The sequence below is a fragment of the Elephas maximus genome, chromosome 5 (genome assembly GCF_024166365.1).
Source record: "Elephas maximus indicus isolate mEleMax1 chromosome 5, mEleMax1 primary haplotype, whole genome shotgun sequence".
NCBI lineage: Eukaryota > Metazoa > Chordata > Mammalia > Proboscidea > Elephantidae > Elephas > Elephas maximus.
In genome coordinates, this window is record NC_064823.1 from 45,800,104 (window position 1) to 45,821,959 (window position 21,856).

General features: G+C 38.9%; 1 protein-coding gene across 1 annotated transcript in view; it reads right to left on the reverse strand.

Moving 5' to 3' along the window:
* GSTCD (glutathione S-transferase C-terminal domain containing) overlaps nucleotides 1-21,856 on the reverse strand; it is a 237,538-nt gene that overhangs the window by 8,875 nt on the left and 206,807 nt on the right. Inside the window, exons 9-10 of the mRNA XM_049885577.1 lie at nucleotides 3,015-3,148; nucleotides 2,840-2,870 (exon numbers count right to left, since the gene is read on the reverse strand). Of these exons, the coding sequence (XP_049741534.1) occupies nucleotides 2,840-2,870; nucleotides 3,015-3,148 (165 nt within the window). The remainder of the gene's footprint in view (nucleotides 1-2,839; nucleotides 2,871-3,014; nucleotides 3,149-21,856) is intronic.

The following is a 21,856-nucleotide window of genomic DNA, read 5'->3' on the forward strand; positions in this document are numbered from 1 at the left end:
TTTTTTTGTCTTTTTTATGGCCACAGATGGCCTCTGCTTTTTTTTTTTTTATTAACCTTTATTGAGGTTCAAGTGAACGTTTACAAATCAAGTCAGACTGTCACATATAAGTTTATATAGGATATGCAAACTTTTAAGCTAGTAGGAAAAGGCAAGAAACTGTCTGGTTCTAGATGAAAGCATAAACTCTAAAGTTTCCCTTCTCTTCATAGATGTCTGTGTGTACTTGCATAGGGAAGGGAGTGAATGGGAAGCAAGATGGGAGACAGAGTTGGAGGTGGGCTTTTAAAAGTTATAAAGTAGAGGTGAAGGAGTGATAGGTGTCAAGATGGTAGATATGAACATTTTTAGGCCACTGTACCTCACCATAAGGAGCCTTGGTGACACAGTGGTTAAAACGATCGACTGCTACCAGAAATGTCAGTGGTTCGAAACCACCAGCTGCTCCACAGTAGAAAGATGTGGAGTCTGCTTCTGCAGAGATTCACAGCCTTGGAAACCCTATAGGGTTGCTATGAGTCAGAATCAAGTCGACAGCAGTGGGTTTTGGGTTTGGGTACATCACCATGTCACTCCTGGATGAAGACCTGTTGCCGTCAAGTCGATTCCGACTCATAGCAACCCTACAGGACAGAGTAGAAGTGCCCCACAGAGTTTCCAAGGAGCACTTGATGGATTCGAAAACAGCCGACATTTTGGTTAGCAGCCATAGCTCTTAACCACTACGCCACCAGGGTTTCCACTGGATGAAGAAGAAGGCAAAATCCCTAAAAGGGAAGGGGTGGTATATAAAATGAGACTACGTTGTTTTAGCGAGTCCGTGCAAGAAGTGGGATTAATGGAACTAAGAATCCCAATTAATTCATCAACTATTAATGGAATTATTTATGTATTTATCTCAAATGCTTTTTCTTAATATTTCTTATTTCTTAAATTGCATTATGTCAGGTTATTAGTCAATTAATTAGGTAGTGGTGATGTTGAGAAAGCTGGAAATTGTTTTGCTCAGATTGGTGATTCAAAACTATATAACGTTCTGCCTACTGTTGGGACACAGCTTTCCATGGGCCTCTTGTGTTTCTTTATGTCTGGTGAGTAGAGGCACTAGCTGCCTTTGTTCCAGGCCAGGGGTCAGCAAAGTATAACCGATAGGCCAAATCTGGGCTATGATACGTTTTTGTATGGCTCATGAGTTAAGAATGGTTTTTACATTTTTAAAGGGTTATAAAGCGACAACAAAAACAACAATGATGACAGTAACAATGTAGAAGAATATGCAACAGGCAATGCCTAAAATATTTACTATCTGGCCTTTTATAGAAATGTTTGCACATGTTCCACATGATCTTTTAAAGGATATTTATATAGTGAGATTGGAAGACACGGGTAGTTTCTTCCTTCAGAGCAAAGGGCAGGCATGCTCACTGCCCATTATAAAAGATCCAGGTCCCCTAAACTCAGCGTTCCTTTCCTGTAATGAAAGTCACTCTGTGTGTAGGTGTTACCTGGTCCTTTGTGTGTGTGTGTGTTTTAACTGTACTTTAAAAATGAAGGTTTACAGAGCAGATTAGTTTCTCATTAAACAATTAATACACATATTGTTTTGTGACATTGGTTGCCAACCATATGGCATGTTAACACTCTCCCCTTCTCGACTCTGGATTCCCCATTTCCATTCATCCAGCTTTCCTGTCCCCTCCTGCCTTCTCGTCCTTGCGCCTGGGCTAGTGTGCACATTTAGTCTCCTTTTGTTTTATGGGCATATCTAATCTTTGGCTGAAGTGTGAACCTCAGGAATGACTTCAGTACTGAGTTAAAAGGGTATCCAGGGGCCATACTCTTGGAGTTTCTTCAGTCTCTGTCAGACCAGTAAGTCTGGTCTTTTTTTGTGAGTTAGAATTTTGTTCTACATTTTTTTCCAGCTCTGTCCAAGACCCTGTATTGTGATCCCTGTCAGAGCAGTCAGTGGTAAAAGCCAGACACCATCTAGGTTTGCTGAACTCAGTCTGGTGGAGGTAGTGGTAGCTGTGGTCCATTAATCCTTTGGACTAATCTTTCTCTTGTGTCTTTGGTTTTCTTCATTCTCCATTACTCCAGACGGGAGTAGTAGGACCACTGGAGTATTTTTAGATGACCGCTCACAAGCTCACAAGCTTTTAAGACCCCAGACACTACTCACCAAAGTAAGATGTAGAACACTTTCTTTATAAACTATGTTATGCAAATTGAACTAGATGACCCCCAAGACCATGGTCCCTAGCCCTCAGCCCAGTAATTCAGTCCCTCAGACAGTTTAGATGTGCCTACGAAACTTACATGACCTTGCCTTGGTCAAGTTGTGCTGACTTCCCCAGTATTGTGTACTGTCTCATCCTTCACCAAAATTACCACTTATCTATTATCTAGTTAGTGTTTTTTCCCTCCCCACCCACTCCTCCCTAGTAACCATCAAAGATTGTTTCTTTCTATATATAAACTTTTCATGAGTTTTTATAATAGTGGTTTCATACAGTATTTACCCTTTTGTGATTCACTTATTTCATACTGCCCTCCAGGTTCATCCATATTATGAGATGTTTCACAGATTCATCATTGTTCTTTATTGTTGCGTAGTTAACTTGTTATCTTGAAGCAGGATAAAATCACAGATCCTTGATAATTCTATTTGAAGACTTAACCTGAATTTTTTTTTTGAGCCATACTAGTTGCTATTGAGTAATTCAAATATAACTATAAATTATATACTCCACTCAAAATGAAAGGGAAAAATATAAAGAAGGGATAAAAAGTATATTAGCAGGTTAGGAAGACATCTAGATCTTTACGATCTTTACGATACCTTGTATGATAGAGCTTCTTTGAATTGTTCACTGAAATAGAAAAGAAAAAGGAATTAGGCACCATTTTAAACATCAAATATTAAGAGTAGAAACAATCTTGAAAAAACTAAACTATAAACAAAAGAGTGTCTTTTATTTGAATAATCAGTGTCTTAGGTAGGCATTCAATTTCACCTTTTTGGAAAATTAAACTTTGAGGTGTTCTGAATGAAACCATAACAGCAAGGACACGTGACAAAGGAAGCCCGCGTTTTGATGCAGTGCTCAATCACCATATCTGTTGCCACTCCACAAGCATGCAACGCCACCTGGAAAACAAAAACAGGCCTTAGAACTAAGTTTTTTCTTAACTAACAGTGTTATCTACTTTCATGCTATCTTTTCGACTTCTTGTGAGAACTGAGCCTCAAGGGATTTCAAGTTACCAGAATAATATTTTATAATAGTTTTAATATTTCTCATTTGGATGTACCAAAGAACAACTTAGCTATTCTTACTAAGGAAATTAAGCAAGGTTGAATGATTATAAATGAAACATTGAAAATGAACCATAAAATTTATTCAATGGGGAATTTAATGAGATCTTAAATGTGGAAAATTGAATATCTACACATGTCTAAACCAGTGCTCTTGCTGATTATGAACTTAGTTCCGTTGTAGCATTGTGGCAAAAACACTAGATGCAAAAATAGCTAGTACTATGCTAACTGCTGGGAATACAAAGATAAAAAATACGGTTCTTTTTCTACACTCCGTCAACAAGAACGACTGAATGCAAAGTATTTAATATATTCACTCTCTCAACTCAGTGTGGAAACGGTATAGGTTTAACAGCTCCCTCAGTTCTGGCTATTTTTATGTGTTTACCACAGTAACTCACTGGTAGGCACCACAGGGAATATTGTTGTTAGGTGCCGTGGAGTTGATCCCAACTCATGTGACCCCATGGAGGGAATATAAGGAGGAATAAAACACTACACAGGAGCCCTGGTGATACAGTGGTTAAGTGCTCAGCTGCTGACTGAAAGGCGGCAGTTTGAACCCACCAGGCCACCAGCCAGTCCACGGAAGATGTGGCAGTCTGCTTCCAGAAAGAATACACTCTCGGAAACCATAGGGGCAGTTCTACTTTGTCCTATAGGGTCGCTATGAGTTGGAATCGACTGGACAACAACTTTTTTTTTTAATACTACAATGTAATAATGCACAAGCAGTAGACAACTGTAATACAAGACAGAATCTATTAAATGCCATTAAAAATAGTAAAAACAGTTCAAAACATCAAAGGAGAGAGTTGGTATTCAGATACGGAGAAATCAAGAAGGATCTCCTGGAAGAGATGGCACTGAAGAAGGGCTTTGTAGGGTAGAAAGCATTCCCAAGGGCAAAGAAGGAACAAACACAGGCAGAAAAGCAGATGGCATTTTCATACCAGAAAAAAAAAAAAAAAAGAAATGATACTAATAATAACATAAAATTCAATATTACTGAGTAAGGCACTGTGCTAACTACTTTCCGTATGTATCTACTTGTTTAATATTCACAATCAGCGAGGAAGTAGCTACAATTTTGAGATGAGGAAATTGAGGCACAGAGAAGTTAAGTAACTTGTCCAAAGTAAGGACCCCAGCTCAGACTGTTTGGGGCCTCTGTCCTAAATGACTACTCTCTCTCATTTTACTTATCTCACAAGTCCTACTACCTTCTGGAATTACAGCATCACAGGGAACTAGCATGTATCTAGTATCTGCTAGATGTCAATGTCTCTACAAGGACTGCCTGTTTCTTAATTTAATCATTGGATTCACTTTTTTTAAAAAAAATTGTTTAATAGCTCTTATTATCTCCATTTTGCAATAACATTTCCAAGGTCACCTAGCTATTAAGCATTCCAGATGGATTCTTTATCCAAGTCTGACTCCAAAGCTTACATGATTTCCATCATATCATGCCATGCCCTGCCTGAGTGGCATTTTTGGAGCTAGAAGGAACCTTAGAAACCATTTTTTTAATGAAGAATTTTGGTTATCACTCTTAAGTCTGCCACTGACTTATTACAAAAAGAAATGGATTATGTACTAGTCACACGTTAAGGAAGAGAAAAAAGGAAGAAAACGGCAAAGATAAATTTATCTTTTTTTTTCTTGAACCATTCCTACCCACAGTAAATTGTGTACAATCTAATTTCTAATTACATTTCAAGCATCTGACCCAGAGAGTTTGCTAATATAATATATATAGGACAAAATTTTCTCATCTAGGTGAAAATAGATCCTGGCATTTGGAGAAAGAGCATCAAAACATAAACTATGAGTATCTAATGAAGGCTAATGTGTTGGGGGGAAAACACATTATTTAATCCATTGTTTAGCTGACATCATAGCAAACAAATGTTTCACAGACTGATCCAAAAATTTCAGAATTATGGTTCTCAAATAATTAGTTTCTTATTATTTACTCCTCTCTCTGTATACACAGTGAGTTACAATAAAAGAAAAAAAAATTGAAGTGTTAATTGTAAACTTACCTATTGGCCAAGGTAATGCACATTCTAAAATAAATTTAAATATTTTTTGATCCAGATATATGCTGCAGAATTTACACACTATAAATTAAAGGTCTTTGCCTTATGTTTTCTCACTTCAATTCATTTATACATCAAAAAATTTCTAAGTACAATACTTATCCTTTCATGTAAGCCAGTGAAATAAAAGTGAACAGCCAAGAAACCCGAACCCACATATCTTTGCTATAAAGCAAGTAGTAAATAAGTGAAATTCATCATCCCTCCCTCTCATGTTTTACAAGTGGCTGCTTTTAAGGCAAAATCTAGACAAATTTATAGATCTTTTCACTTAGAGAAAACATATCTTGAAAGATAGCAAGCTTTTGCTTTATTCATACCCCAAAAGCTTGTGCTAGATTTATGACTCTAATAGGCTTCCTGTTCCTTTTTTTCTTTTGAGATTCATTTAACATTTATTGAGTCTTTTCTTAGCCCAAACTATGAACATAGCTACTGCTATTCCCTTTTTCACAAATGAAGAATCTGAGATTGAGAAAGGCAAAGCGGCTGGTCCAAGGTCACAAGCAGTGGAGCCAAGATTTAAACTCAAAGAAGCCCGGGTTGCACAGTGGTTAAGAGCTTGGCTGCTAATGAAAAGGTCGGCAGTTTGAATCCACCAGCCACTACGTGGAAACCCTATGGGGCAATTCTACTCTGTCCTATAGGGTCCCTATGAGTTGGAATTGACGCCATGTGTTTCCTTTCGTTTGTGGACTCATTTAGTCCTTCCTTTTGATGTGAGGGTTGAATACCGAGTGACTGACTGGATTATAGTCCAGCTCTCGTGTTAACTTGCTAGTAACTCCTCCCATCTCTTGGAACCTCGGCTTCTTTGTCTGTACAAGGAGAAGGCTGAATTGAGTGATCTCTAAACTTGCCCTAGACCAATTGTTCTCTGTGCTTTTGCTTCTCAAGGAAGGATTCTTAACCATAAATATCCTAGACAGAAGTAGGCATGGTCTCAACTGTGCATGCATGTTCCCCTCTTTAAAAATGTTCATGCAATAATATTATAGGTAATAGGCTTTAAAATTCAAGTAATGCTAAAAGACATACAATTATAAGAAGTGTCTCTTGTTCTGTATACAACCCCTCCACCGCTGAAAGAAAATTCAGCTACCCAGAGCCTAATGCCTTTCAACTCAGGTTTTCTTTCCTGAAATCCATCTGTTTTCCTATATATTAAGCATATATTGCTACTGTGTATTAGTCAGTATAAAATGTCAACATTGTTGTCTTCCTACCACAGGAGATTAGGATTTTTTTTTTCCTTTTCCTGTCCTCATGTTGTCATCTCAATCTTTAGTTGAGTGTTCATGTAATGTTTTCACTATTATAGCTTAGTATAATATCATTCACTGCTAAGTGACCTGTATATATATATATTTATATATTTAACTTCTATGCCTTTCCTTACTCAAAAGCCTTGTAAAATGCTTTATAATACGATTTGCCACTCTGAAAATTGTCAAAAAACTGGTCAGTCCATTTTTCCTTTCCTGAGGCTTTCTGTCTGACCTCGTACTACAAAATGGACTCAATGCTTTCTAGGTCTGCTGCCCAGCTCTTGTCCTGAGACTTCCCTTTGCCATCGGACTAACAGTTGTCTTTACCTCTCGCTTGTTTTAAACAAAACAAACAAACAAAAAAACGCCAAACCTGTTGCCCTTGAGTCGTTTCTGACTCATAGCCACCCTATAGGACAGAGTAGAACTGCCCCCATAGAGTTTCCAAAGGAGTACCTGGTGGATTCGAGCTGCCAACCTTTTGGTTAGCAACTGTGATTCTTAACCACTATGCCACCAGGGTTTTCCTCGCTTGTATTAGGTACGGCTTATTTCTTTTTCTTGTTCTCTTGTTTTAGTGCATCAACTTTTAGTAGTTTCCTGAAAAACAGTGCATGCAACGTACATATTTTTGAGAACTTGAATTCTGAAAACTTTATTTTATCTTCATATTTGATTGCCGAATTGGTTAGTTACAGGATTTTAGGTTGGAAATTTTCCTTTAGAATTCGAAGGTATTACTTCACTGTCTTAGCCTAGCTTTCTAGTTACTGTTGGGACGTGTGATGGCATTTTGATTCCAAATTTTCAAATTCTTTATATAGGATATGCCCCCCTCCACCACACACAACTCTTCTGAAACTTTTCATCCTTGGTATTCTGAAATTTGACAACAATGTGCTTATATGCCTTAGTTTAGGTCATTTGTCAAGTGGGATTTTTCAACCAAGAAAAACATATCATTCGTTATTGACACATTTTCTGATGTTATTTCTTTTATACTTCTTCCCCACCATTACCTGTTTATTTCTTTCTACTATGCCTATTAATTGAGGTATTGGACTTCCTGGACTGAGTCTCTAATTAAAAAAAAAAACAAAAAAACAATTACTTCTTTCCTGTTTTCATTTCTTTGTTTTTGTTTTTCCTGTTGTTTTGGATGATGTTCTACACTTCATCTTTCAAATTTTCTATTTTGGCTAACATATCTTTTTTAATTTCCAAGAGGTTCTTTCTTGTTCTCTTTTTTCATTTTTCATTCTATCCTTGTTTTATTAATGCAACATCTTCTCTGATCTTTCCCTGAATAAGATCTTTTGTCATGTTTGTTGCTTGGTCTCTATCTTCCATCTTTGAATAAACATGACTTCAGTTTATTGGGAGTCTTGCATGTTTTGTGTTCCTTGGCTGTCAATTCATAGTCAAGAGTGAATCACTAAAAATTGATTGGAAGTTCTGAATGAAAGGATAAAGCTTAAAGATTGGTGGGTTTCATTAGTGATGGGGTGATCAGGTAGCCAGCTAGATTAAAAAAAAAATTTTTTTTTTAAGTTACATATGTAGTGCCTGTACTTCTTTCTCTGGTGACGGTTCTGTTTCTGCAGAAGAGGCTCTTTTAATTCCTTTGATTGGGGAAATCAGCCTGGTTTCTGAGGTTCTGTAATTAGGGGTCACCAGGGGTATGGGAGAGATGAATCATTCAGTATGCAGACTGAGCCCCTTGTTTACATTATGCACATCGCCCGCGCCCTACGCTGTGCTTGGTATTCTCATACTTGGAGCTTCTCTGGTTTCATTTCTTCACAGATTAAACTTCCAGTCTCTTGCAGGAGTGGGAGAATAATTTAATTGTCTACAAAAGACAGGGGTGGAAATATGGATCTCGAAGTATGTCTACTCCTGACTCATCAACTTGGTTAGGTTCCAAAGACCAGGTCGCTATGTGAAAATCAGTGTTATTAGAAAATGGAGGATGACTGCATTGGATCACAAAGTGGAAGATGACTACTTCATTACATAACTGCCAAACCATTGAGAATCATGGCCCAGCTAAGATGACACATATCCTAACCATCACAGCCAGTGTTATGCTTGCCTTGCACCTCAGTGTTCGTTACTGCCACAGGTATGTAATTAATGTGCAAAATAGTCCAGTAGTAGATTTTTTATGCTTGTCATGAATATGAAATGTCAGATGATAAGACAGTTGATAAGTGAGGAGTAGGTGTAATATTTTTAAATAAACGTGACTTCAGCTCCTCCTTATCACCAACTAGACATTTCTGGTTGTCCTGAATTCCTGAACTTTTCTGGAATTCAGTGGAAGCAAAGTGACTTGATTCCCGAGAGCCCTCTTCCTATCTGTGTTGGTTAAGGTTGTATGTCACTTAGCTGGACCATGATCTCAGTGGTTTGGCAGTCGTATGATGTTGTGATCACTTCCATGATGAAATTTGATATGATGTGATCACTTCCATTATGGGATCTGCTGTGACTAGCCAGTCAGTTGATAGGGAGTTTCCTTGGGTGTGTGGTCTGCACTGAATAAAAGTGGACATTCTGGCAAGGATTGTGGGCTTTTGCTCCCTCTGGATACTGCAGTTGGCTCCTATTCATCTGAGCTCCAGATCTTGGGACTTGAGCTAGCAGCTTACCTGCAGTCTTGCCTGCCTATCTTGGGATTCATCCATCTTTGCAGCCTGTGAGCAAGAGCCCTGCTCTCTAACCTGCTGATCTTAAGTTTGCCAGCCCCTGAAGTACATGAATCAGGATAAGCCTCTATGCTGACCCACTGACTTGGGACACTTCAGTCTCTACAACCACGCCAGCCATTTCCTTAATACAAATCTTGTTATAAATCTCTCTCTGTATGTATTTATACACTTTCCTGATTTTGCTTCTCTAGAGAGCCCAACCTAAGACACTACCCCATTCCCTCAAGCATTTAAGTTTGATCTTCCTCTTCTCTACTAAATAATTTATCATTTTCCCACCCCACCCTTCCCCCATCATCCTATCTTCATATATTGTGGCACAAATTACAGAAATTTTTTTCACTTATTTATTTATCATTGAACTTTATATGAAGGTTTACAGTACAAACTAGTTCTCATCAAAAGTTAGTACATGCATTGTTGTATGACATTGGTTAACAACCCCATGACATGTCAACAGTCCCCTTCTCAACCTTGGGTTCCCTATTACCAGCTTTCCTGTTCCCTCCTACCTTCCAGTCCCCACTCCAGGGCTGGTGTGCCTCTTTAGTCTTGTTTTGTTCCATGGGCGTGTTCAATCTTTGGCTGAAGGTGGACCTCAGGAGTGGCCTCATTACCAAGCTGAAAGGGTGTCCGGGGGCCATACTCTCAGGGCTTCTCCAGTCTCTGTCAGGGCAAGTGTGGTCTTTCTTTTTGGGCTAGAATTTTGTTCTACATTTTTGTCCAGCTCTATCTGCGACCCTCTATTGTGATACCTGTCAGAGCAGTCATTGGTGGTAGCCAGGGACCATCTAGTCATACGAGACTCAGTCTGGTGGAGACCATGGTAGATGTGGTCCATTAGGTCTTTGGACTAATCCTTCCCTTGTGTCTTTAGTTTTCTTCATTCTTCCTTGCTCCCAAAGGGATGAGACCATTGGAGTAGATGGCCGCTCACAGGCTTTTAAGACCACAGACGCTACTCACCAAAGTAGAATATAGAACATTTTCTTTACAAACTCTATTATGCTAATTGAGCTAGATGTTCCTTGAGACCATGGTCTCCACAGCCCTCAGCCCAGGAATTTGGTCCCTCAGGGAATCTGGATGTGCCTATCGGGTGGAGCTACCATGGCCCTTCCTTGTACAGGTTGTGCTGGCTTCCCCAGTATTTTGCACTGTCTTACCCTTCACCAAAGTTACCGCTTATCGATTGTCTATGTTTTTCCATCCCCAACCCCTCTCCTCCCTTGTAACCATCAAAGATTGTTTCTTTTTGTATGTAAACTTTTCCTGAGTTTTTATAGTAGTGGTCCCATTCAATATTTGTCTTTTTGTGATTGCCTTACTTCACTTAGCATAGTGTCCTCCAGATGCATCCAGATTCATCGTTGTTCTTTAGCGTTGCATAGTACTTCATTGTGTGCATGTACCACAGTTTGTTTATCCATTCATCTGTTGATGGGCATCTAGGCTGTTTCCATCTTTTTTGGGAACAATGCTGCAATGAACATGGATGTGCATATGTCTATTTGCGAGACAACTCTTATTTCTCTAGAATATATTCCTAAGAGTGGGATTGCTGGATCATATGCTATTTCTATTTCTAGCTTTCTAAGGAAGTGCCATATCATTTTCCAAAATGGTTGTACCATTTTGCATTCCCACCAGCAGTGCGTAAGGGTTCTGATCTCCCTACAGCCTCTCCAGCATTTGTTATTTTCTGTTTTATTGATTCGTGCCAGTAATGCCAGGGTGAGATGGTATCTCATTGTGGTTTTGATTTGCATTTCTCTGATGGCTAGACAGCATGAGCATTTCCTCATGTGTTTGTTGGTCAAGTTACAGAATCTTAAACATAGTTTTATCAAATAGCAACTATGATTTTCTGTTTCTGTTCTTGTTATTTGGGGGACAATGTTTCTTGGAGGCAAGAGGGTTGAAGGATCTCTGTCTACCATCTTCACCTTAGAAAGTCTCAATTCTTCCTTAACAATGATTTTTTTTAAGATCATTTGTAAAATATATCATTCTGCAAGTTTATCTTTGAAAACAAGAATTACATATATTACTCATCAAAACTGTTACTGGATTAAATTCTATAATTGCATATGCATATTTCAATTTGAGGGAGCCCTTTTGGAACGGTGGTTAAGTGCTTGGTTGCTAACCAAAAAGTTCGTGGTTCAAACCCACCAGCCACTCTGCAGGAGAAAGATGTGGCAGTCTGCTACCATAAAGATTTACAGCCTTGGAAAACTTATGGGGCAGTTCTACTCTGTCTTATAGGGTCTCTATGAGTTGGAATTGACTCGACGGCAAGGGCTTTGGTTTTAGTTTTTTTATTCCAATTCACACTAAGATATATAACTAGAAATAAGCATATAATTTAACACTCAACAATGATAAATAATAATCATATTAAAAATTATAAGTAAAAGAGTAAAAAGTAAGTACAGATAATTTTAAAATAAATCTACTGATATTGGATACATATTAACAAGTAAAAAAATATTCATAACACTTGAAAATTAATACCCTATCATCTGGTTGAGATGACTGTATGTTATTGTTGGAATTATCCAAATAAAACACTTAGGGGGGAGGGGTAGGTTGTTTAGCCTTGACCTAGTTTTTATTTTTTTAATAGAAAGTGTGTATTTTTCCATAGTGATGGTTCTTTTTGTAATATTGTTCAAGAACAAGGTTTCCATAATATTGTTTGACAGCATGGCTATTAATTGTTGTTGTAGGTACTGTCAACAGAATGGTTAGGCTCTGTGTACAACAGAATGAAATACTGCCCAGTCCTCCACCATCCTCACTATTGTTGCTATGATTGAGCCCGTGGTTGCAGCCACTGTCTTTATCCATCTTGCTGAGGGTCTTCCTCTTTTTTACTGACCCTCTACTTTACCAAGCATGATATCTATTTTCATGGACTGGTCCCTCTTGATAACATGACCAAGGTACGTGAGTTGAATTCTCGCCATCCTTGCTTCTAAGGAACATTCTGGCTTTACTTCTTCCAAGACAGGTTTGATTGTTCTTCTGGCAGTTCATGGTATATTCAATATTCTTCACCAACACCATAATTCAAATGCATTAATTCTTCTCTGGTCTTCCTTATTCATTATCCAGCTTTTACAAGCACACGAGGTGATTGAAAATATAAGGTTTGGGTCAGGCGCACCTTAGTCCTCGAAGTGACATCTTTGCTTTTTAATATTTTAAAGAGGTCTTTTGCAGCAGATTGGCCCAATGCAATACGTCACTTGATTTCTTGACTGCTGCTTCCATGGGTGTTGACTGTGGATCCAAGCAAAATGAAGTCCTTGACAACTTCAATCTTTTCTCCATTTATCCTATTGTTCCTTATTGGTCCAGTTTTGAGGATTTTGTTTTCTTTATGTTGAAATGCAATTCATACTGAAGACTGTGGTCTTTGATCTTCATCGCTAAGTGCTTTATGTCCTCTGCTTTCAGCAAGCAAGGTTTGTACTCTCTGCATATTGCAAGTTGTTAATGACTCTTCCTGCAATCCGGATGCCATGTTCTTCTTCATTTGCATTGTAAATTAGGTTTTAAAAAGCTTAATATCATAAAGTAAATTTTTACAGTAATGACGATTACTTATTTTAAACCAGACATGAAGGCAATAATAGATTTCTTTAAATAAAAGTTCTAAAAAATAATATATATTCATGATCTTTTGTAAATTGCCCCCCATTTTTTTTCCAGTTGCCATTGAGTTGATTCTGACTCATGGTGACCCCTTGTGTTTCACAGTAGAATTATGTTCCATAATGTTTTCAAAGACTGTGATCTTTCAAAGGGAGCTTCCGGGTAGTACAAACATTTTGCACTCAACTACTAACTGAAAGGCTTGCGGTTAAAACCCACCCAGTGATACTAAGAAAGAAAAGCCTGGTGACCCACTTCCATAAATATTACAGCCAGTTCTATTCTGTAATACATGGGGTAGCCATGAGCCAGAATTGACTCAATGGCAATAGGTTTTGATTTTTGAACTTTTCTGTTGAAGTAGATTGCCAGGTCTTTCTTCCAAAGTGCATCTGGCTGGATTTGAACCATCAAACTTTCAGTCTGTAACCAAACACTTACCCATCTTTGCCACCCAGGAACAGTAATCAATACATACTAAATTTGGGGTCATACAGGTGTATATATTGAAGTATGAAAAAAAAAAAAAAAGGAACTTCTTGGATGTTTCTTGCTTTTGAGAACACATTTATATCTTCCTCACTCCATTAATAGTCATTATAACCAAAATCAGAATAAGTCAGTCAAAAGCCATTTTTATAATAATGAAATACTTGTTTTGAAAGATATTAACACGATTTGATATTTATATGTTCAGAGTTGTTTTAGATACTTTCTAGTAATCCTTAGGCCCCTATTAACCTATCTTTGCTAAAGAAGCTTATATATACGTATAATTTTATAAACATAAATATTAAACATATATCATTATTTCTTCTGTCTTTATTCTTTATATTTTACAAACATAAAAGATTACATGCTAACTGTAGAAAATTTTGAAAATACTAAGAAAATAAAGAAAAAATAATGTTCATAATCACAGCATGGAGGGAGTCACCTTCAAAAAATATTAGCATTACTTCCTCCCATCCTTTTTTTTTTTCCAATAACTTTTATTAAGCTTCAAGTGAACGTTTACAAATCCAATCAGTCTGTCACATATAAGTTTACATACATCTCACTCCCTACTCCTACTTGCTCTCCCCCTCTTGAGTCAGCCCTTCCAGTCTCTCCTTTCTTGACAATTTTGCCGGCTTCCCTCTCTCTCTATCCTCCCATTCCCCCTCCAGACAAGAGTTGCCAACACAATCTCAAGTGTCCACCTGATATAATTAGCTCACTCTTCATCAGCGTCTCTCTCCCACCCGCTGACCAGTCCCTTTCATGTCTGATGAGTTGTCTTCGGGGAAGGTTCCTGTCCTGTGCCAACAGAAGGTGTGAGGACCATGGCCGCCGGGATTCCTCTAGTCTCAGTCAGACCATTAAGTTTGGTCTTTTTATGAGAATTTGGGGTCTGCATCCCACTGATCTCCTGCTCCCTCAGGGGTTCTCTGCTGTGCTCCCTGTGAGGGCAGTCATCGATTGTGGCCGGGCACCAACTAGTTCTTCTGGTCTCAGGATGATGTAGGTCTCTGGTTCATGTGGCCCTTTCTGTCTCTTGGGCTCTTAGTTGTCGTGTGGCCTTGGTGTTCTTCATTTTCCTTTGCTCCAGGTGGGTTGAGACCAATTGATGCATCTTAGATGGCCACTTGTTAGCATTTAAGACCCCAGACGCCACATTTCAAAGTGGGATGCAGAATGATTTCATAATAGAATTATTTTGCCAATCCCCGCAAACCATGTTCCCCAGACCCCCGCCATTGCTCCGCTGACCTTTGAAGCATTCATTTTATCCCGGAAACTTCTCTGCTTTTGGTCCAGTCCAATTGAGCTGACCTTCCATGTATTGAGTGTTGTCTTTCCCTTCACTTAAAGCAGTTCTTATCTACTGATTAATCAATAAAAAAACCCTCTCCCACCCTCCCTCCCTCCCCGCCTCGTAACCACAAAAGTATGTGTTCTTCTCAGTTTTTACTATTTCTCAAGATCTTATAATAGTGGTCTTATACAATATTTGTCCTTTTGCCTCTGACTCATTTCGCTCAGCATAATGCCTTCCAGGTTCCTCCATGTTATGAAATGTTTCACAGATTCGTCACTGTTCTTTATCGATGCGTAGTATTCCATTGTGTGAATATACCACAATTTATTTACCCATTCATCCGTAGATGGACACTTTGGTTGCTTCCGGCTTTTTGCTATTGTAAACAGAGCTGCAATAAACATGGGTGTGCATATATCTGTTTGTGTGAAGGCTCTTGTTTCTCTCGGGTATATTCCGAGGAGTGGGATTTCTGGGTTGTATGGTAGTTCTATTTCTGTTTAAGATAACGCCAGATAGATTTCCAAAGTGGTTGTACCATTTTACATTCCCACCGGCAGTGTATGAGAGTTCCAATCTCTCCACAGCCTCTCCAACATTTATTATTTTGTGTTTTTTGGATTAATGCCAGCCTTGCTGGTGTGAGATGGAATCTCATCGTAGTTTTAATTTGCATTTCTCTAATGGCTAATGATCGAGAGCATTTTCTCATGTGTCTGTTGGCTGCCTGAATATCTTCTTTAGCGAAGTGTGTGTTCATCTTCTTTGCCCACTTGTTGATTGGGTTGTTTGTCTTTTTGTGGTTGAGTTTTGACAGAATCATGTAGATTTTAGAGATCAGGCGCTGGTCGGAGATGTCATAGCTGAAAATTCTTTCCCAGTCTGTAGGTGGTCTTTTTACTCTTTTGGAGAAGTCTTTAGATGAGCATAGGTGTTTGATTTTTAGGAGCTCCCAGTTATTGGGTTTCTCTTCGTCATTTTTGGTAATGTTTTGTATTCTGTTTATGCCTTGTATTAGGGCTCCTAGAGTTGACCCTATTTTTTCTTCCATGATCTTTATCGTTTTAGTATTTATGTTTAGGTCTTTGATCCACTTGGAGTTAGTTTTTGTGCATGGTGTGAGGTACGGGTCCTGTTTCATTTTTTTGCAAATGGATATCCAGTTGTGCCAGCACCATTTGTTAAAAAGACTGTCTTTTCCCCAGTTAACTGACACTGGTCCTTTGTCAAATATCAGCTGCTCATACGTGGATGGATCTATGTCTGGGTTCTCAATTCTGTTCCATTGGTCTATGTGCCTGTTGTTGTACCAGTACCAGGCGTTTTGACTACTGTGGCTGTGTAATAGGTTCTGAGGTCAGGTAAAGTGAGGCCTCCCACTTTCTTCTTCTTTTTCAGTAGTGCTTTGCTTATCCGGGGCTTCTTTCCCTTCCATATGAAATTGGTGATTTGTTTCTCTATCCCCTTAAAATACGACATTCGAATTTGGATCGGAAGTGCGTTAAATGTATAGATGGCTTTTGGTAGAATAGACATTTTTACTATGTTAAGTCTTCCTATCCATGAGCAAGGTATGTTTTTCCACTTAAGTAGGTCCTTTTGAATTTCTTGTAGTAGAGCTTTGTAGTTTTCTTTGTACAGGTCTTTTACATCCTTGGTAAGATTTATTCCTAAGTATCTTATCTTCTTGGGGGCTACTGTGAATGGTATTGATTTGGTTATTTCCTCGTCGGTGTTCTTTTTGTTGATGTAGAGGAATCCAAGTGATTTTTGTATGTTTATTTTATAACCTGAGACTCTGCCAAACTCTTCTATTAGTTTCAGTAGTTTTCTGGAGGATTCCTTAGGGTTTTCTGTGTATATAATCATGTCATCTGCAAATAGTGATAACTTTACTTCTTCCTTGCCAATCCGGATACCTTTTATTTCTTTGTCTAGCCTAATTGCCCTGGCTAGGACTTCTAGCAGGATGTTGAATAAGAGCGGTGATAAAGGGCATCCTTGTCTGGTTCCCGTTCTCAAGGGAAATGCTTTCAGGTTCTCTCCATTCAGAGTGATATTGGCTGTTGGCTTTGCATAGATGCCCTTTATTATATTGAGGAATTTTCCTTCAATTCCTATTTTGGTAAGAGTTTTTATCATAAATGGGTGTTGGACTTTGTCAAATGCCTTTTCTGCATCAATTGATCAGATCATGTGGTTTTTGTCTTTTGTTTTATTTATGTGGTGGATTACATTAATGGTTTTTCTGATATTAAACCAGCCTTGCATACCTGGTATAAATCCCACTTGATCAGGGTGAATTATTTTTTTGATGTGTTGTTGGATTCTATTGGCTAGAATTTTGTTGAGGATTTTTGCATCAATGTTCATGAGGGATATAGGTCTATAATTTTCTTTTTTTGTAATGTCTTTACCTGGTTTTGGTATCAGGGAGATGGTGGCTTCATAGAATGAGTTGGGTAGTATTCCGTCATTTTCTATCCTTTGAAATACCTTCAGAAGTAGTGGTGTTAACTCTTCTCTGAAAGTTTGGTAGAACTCTGCAGTGAAGCCGTCCGGGCCAGGGCTTTTTTTTGTTGGGAGTTTTTTGATTACCGTTTCAATCTCTTTTTTTGTTATGGGTCTATTTCGTTGTTCTACTTCTGAATGTGTTAGTTTAGGTAGGTAGTGTTTTTCCAGGAATTCATCCATTTCTTCTAGGTTTGCAAATTTGTTAGAGTACAATTTTTCATAATAATCTGAAATGATTCTTTTAATTTTATTTGGTTCTGTTGTGATGTGGTCCTTCTCGTTTCTTATTCGGGTTATTTGTTTCCTTTCCTGTATTTCTTTAGTCAGTCTAGCCAATGGTTTATCAATTTTGTTAATTTTTTCGAAGAACCAGCTTTTGGCTTTGTTAATTCTTTCAATTGTTTTTCTGTTCTCTAATTCATTTAGTTCAGCTCTAATTTTTATTATTTGTTTTCTTCTGGTGCCTGATGGGTTCTTTTGTTGCTCACTTTCTATTTGTTCAAGTTGTCGGGACAGTTCTCTGATTTTGGCTCTTTCTTCTTTTTGTCAGTGTGCATTTATCGATATAAATTGGCCTCTGAGCACTGCTTTTGCTGTGTCCCAGAGGTTTTGATAGGAAGTATTTTCATTCTCGTTGCTTTCTATGAATTTCCTTATTCCCTCCTTGATGTCTTCTATAACCCAGTCTTTTTTCAGGAGGGTATTGTTCATTTTCCAAGTATTTGATTTCTTTTCCCTAGTTTTTCTGTTATTGATCTCTAGTTTTATCGCCTTGTGGTCTGAGAAGATGCTTTGTAATATTTCGATGTTTTGGATTCTGCAAAGGTTTGTTTTATGACCTAATATGTGGTCTATTCTAGAGAATGTTCCATGTGCGCTAGAAAAAAAAGTATATTTTGCAGCAGTTGGGTGGAGAGTTCTGTATAAGTCAATGAGGTCAAGTTGGTTGATTGTTGTAATTAGATCTTCCGTGTCTCTGTTGAGCTTCTTACTGGATGTCCTGTCCTTCTCAGAAAGTGGTGTGTTGAAGTCTCCTACTATAATTGTGGAGGTATCTATCTCGCTTTTCAATTCTGTTAAAATTTGATTTATGTATCTTGCAGCCCTGTCATTGGGTGCATAAATATTTAATATGGTTATGTCTTCCTGATCAATTGTCCCTTTTATCATTATATAGTGTCCTTCTTTATCCTTTGTGGTGGATTTAAGACTAAAGTCTATTTTGTCAGAAATTAATATTGCTACTCCTCTTCTTTTTTGCTTTTTGTTTGCTTGATATACTTTTTTCCATCCTTTGAGTTTTAGTTTGTTTGTGTGTCTAAGTCTAAGGTGTGTCTCTTGTAGGCAGCATATAGATGGATCGTGTTTCTTTATCCAGTCTGTGACTCTCTGTCTCTTTATTGGTGCATTTAGTCCATTTACATTCAGCGTAACTATAGATAAATAAGTTTTTAGTGCTGTCATTTTGATGCCTTTTTATGTGTGTTGTTGACAATTTCATTTTTCCGCATACTTTTTTGTGCTGAGACGTTTTTCTTAGTAAATTGTGAGATCCTCATTTTCATAGTGTTTGACTTTATGTTATTTGAGTCGTTACGTTTTTCTTGGCTTTTATCTTGAGTTATAGAGTTGTTATACCTCTTTGTGGTTACCTTATCATTTACCCCTATTTTTCTAAGTAAAAACCTAACTTGTATTGTTCTATATCGCCTTGTATCACTCTCCATATGGCAGTTCAATGCCTCCTGTATTTAGTCCCTCTTTTTGATTATTGTGATCTTTTACCTGTTGACTTCCATGATTCCCTGTTATGTGTATTTTTTTTTTAATTAATCTTAATTTGTTTGTTTTTGTGATTTCCCTATTTGAGTTGATATCAGGACGTTCTGTTTTGTGACCTTGTGTTGTGCTGATATCTGATATTATTGGTTCTCTGACCAAACAATATCCTTTAGTATTTCTTGTAGCTTTGGTTTGGTTTTTGCAAATTCTCTAAACTTGTGTTTGTCTGTAAATATCTTAATTTCGCCTTCATATTTCAGAGAGAGTTTTGCTGGGTATATGATCCTTGGCTGGCAGTTTTTCTCCTTCAGTGTTCTGTATATGTTGTCCCATTCCCTTCTTGCCTGCATGGTTTCTGCTGAGTAGTCTGAACTTATTCTTATTGATTCTCCCTTGAAGGAGACCTTTTTTTCTCCCTGGCTGCTTTTAAAATTTTCTGTTTATCTTTGGTTTTGGTGAGTTTGATGATAATATGTCTTGATGTTTTTCTTTTCGGATCAGTCTTAAATGGGGTTCGATGAGCATCTTGGATAGATATCCTTTCGTCTTTCATGATGTCAGGGAAGTTTTCTGTCAGGAGTTCTTTAACTATTTTCTCTGTGTTTTCTGTCCCCCCTCCCTGTTCTGGGACTCCAATCACCCGCAGGTTATCCTTCTTGATAGAGTCCCACATAATTCTTAGGGTTTCTTCATTTTTTTTAATTCTTTTATCTGATTTTTTTTTAGCTATGTTGGTGTTGATTCCCTGGTCCTCCAGATGTCCCAGTCTGCATTCTAATTGCTCGAGTCTGCTCCTCTGACTTCCCATTGCGTTGTCTAATTTTGTAATTTTATTGTTAATCTTTTGGATTTCTACATGTTGTCTCTCTATGGATTCTTGTAACTTATTAATTTTTCCACTATGTTCTTGAATAATCTTTTTGAGTTCTTCAACAGTTTTATCGGTGTGTTCCTTGGCTTTTTCTGCAGTTTGCCTTATTTCGTTTGTGATGTCTTGAAGCATTCTGTAAATTAGTTTTTTATATTCTGTATCTGATAATTCCAGGATTGTATCTTCATTTGGGAAAGATTTTGATTCTTTTGTTTGGGGGGTTGGAGATGCTGTCATGGTCTGCTTCTTTAAGTGGTTTGATATGGATTGTTGTCTCCGAGCCATCACTGGGAAACTAGTTTTTCCAGAAAATCCGCTAAAAAAAAAATGCAGTCAGACCCCTATCAGAGTTCTCCTGCTGGCTTAGGCTATTCAGATGTTAATGAAGCCGCCTGGGGAGGGTGGGGGAGGGAACAGAGAGATAGGAGAGTAGCACCTCAGAATATAGCCAGAGTTGCTTGTCTTGCTTGGAATGACTATTATATCTGAGATTCCCGCGGGCGCGTCGCCTATGTGTGCTGGCTGTGTGGAGATTGCCCGGGGGGTCTGGCCCGCTGGAGTCACGGTCAGATCCTCCGCTTCCAGCCCCACGCCCAGCATCAAGGCTCCCCTACTGGGACGGTGCTCTCTCGACTCCAAAATCAGTCGCTGCCTCCCGGGGACTTCTCGTCCCTCCAGCCGCGTGGCCGTGCCGCCCCCGCGAACCAGGTGGGCCCCCTCCCGGGGTTAGTTCAGATGGGTGGAGCAGCTCCCCGTGCTTGTGCCGTGACCGAGTGTCCCGGCTGGGACGCTGTTCTCCCCACTCCAATACCAGTCGCTGCCTCCTGGGGACTTCTCCTATCGGCTGCGTCCCACGCCGCCTGCGCAACCCGGCTGGGCCCCTTCCCGGGGATAGTTCAGGGGGGTGGAGCAGCTCTCCGTGTTTATGCCGTACCTGTGTCCAGTCCAAATCCCGGCGAGATGGTTCCCCGGCTGGGACGCTGCTCTTCCTGCTCCAAGACCAGTCACTGCCTCCCGGGGACTTCTCCTACCGGCTGCGTCCCACGCTGCCCGCGGAACCGGCTGGTCTCCCTCCCGGGGTTAGTTCGGGGGGTGGAGCAGCTCTCTGTGCTTGTGCCATACCTGACTGGTACGCTGGCTCCAGGCTCTGGAAACAATTGCTGCTTCCCCGTATTAGTTTGTTCTCTGTCTCTAAATCTGTGTTTGTTGTTCAGGGTTCGTGGATTGTTATGTATGTGATCGATTCACTTGTTTTTCCGTGTCTTTGTTGTAAGAGGGATCCGAGGTAGCGTCTGCCAAGTCCGCCATCTTGGCTCCGCCCCCCCATCCTTTTTAATGCAGTGTTTACATGGTTGAGAGCACACACACTGCACAGAGTAAGAGGCCCGATTTACCAAGTGCTTCCTAAGTGCCAAGCAACCTGCTAAGTGCTTCACATATATTATAACATCATAATAATTCTATAACCAAGTATTTTATGCCCATTTTACAGATAAAAAAAACTTAGCATTAGAGTTTAACAAGTTGCCCAAGGCCATACAGCTAGTAAATGGCCAAGCTCAAACTTTAATACGAGGTTGCAAAATGTTAAAATCCATGTTCTTAACCCTTATACTATACAATTTTGTACACCGACTTCTTTGTTTACCACTAATTTTTTCATGTTAATAATCACTGCAGAATTTATATAAGTTTTTCCCCAACTCACTGAAGCCAATGAGTAATAATATTTTAAAAATCTTTGCAGAAGATGGTGGACTAGGGAGATGCTACCTCGGATCCCTCTTGCAAAAAAGACTCGGAAAAACAAGTGAATCGA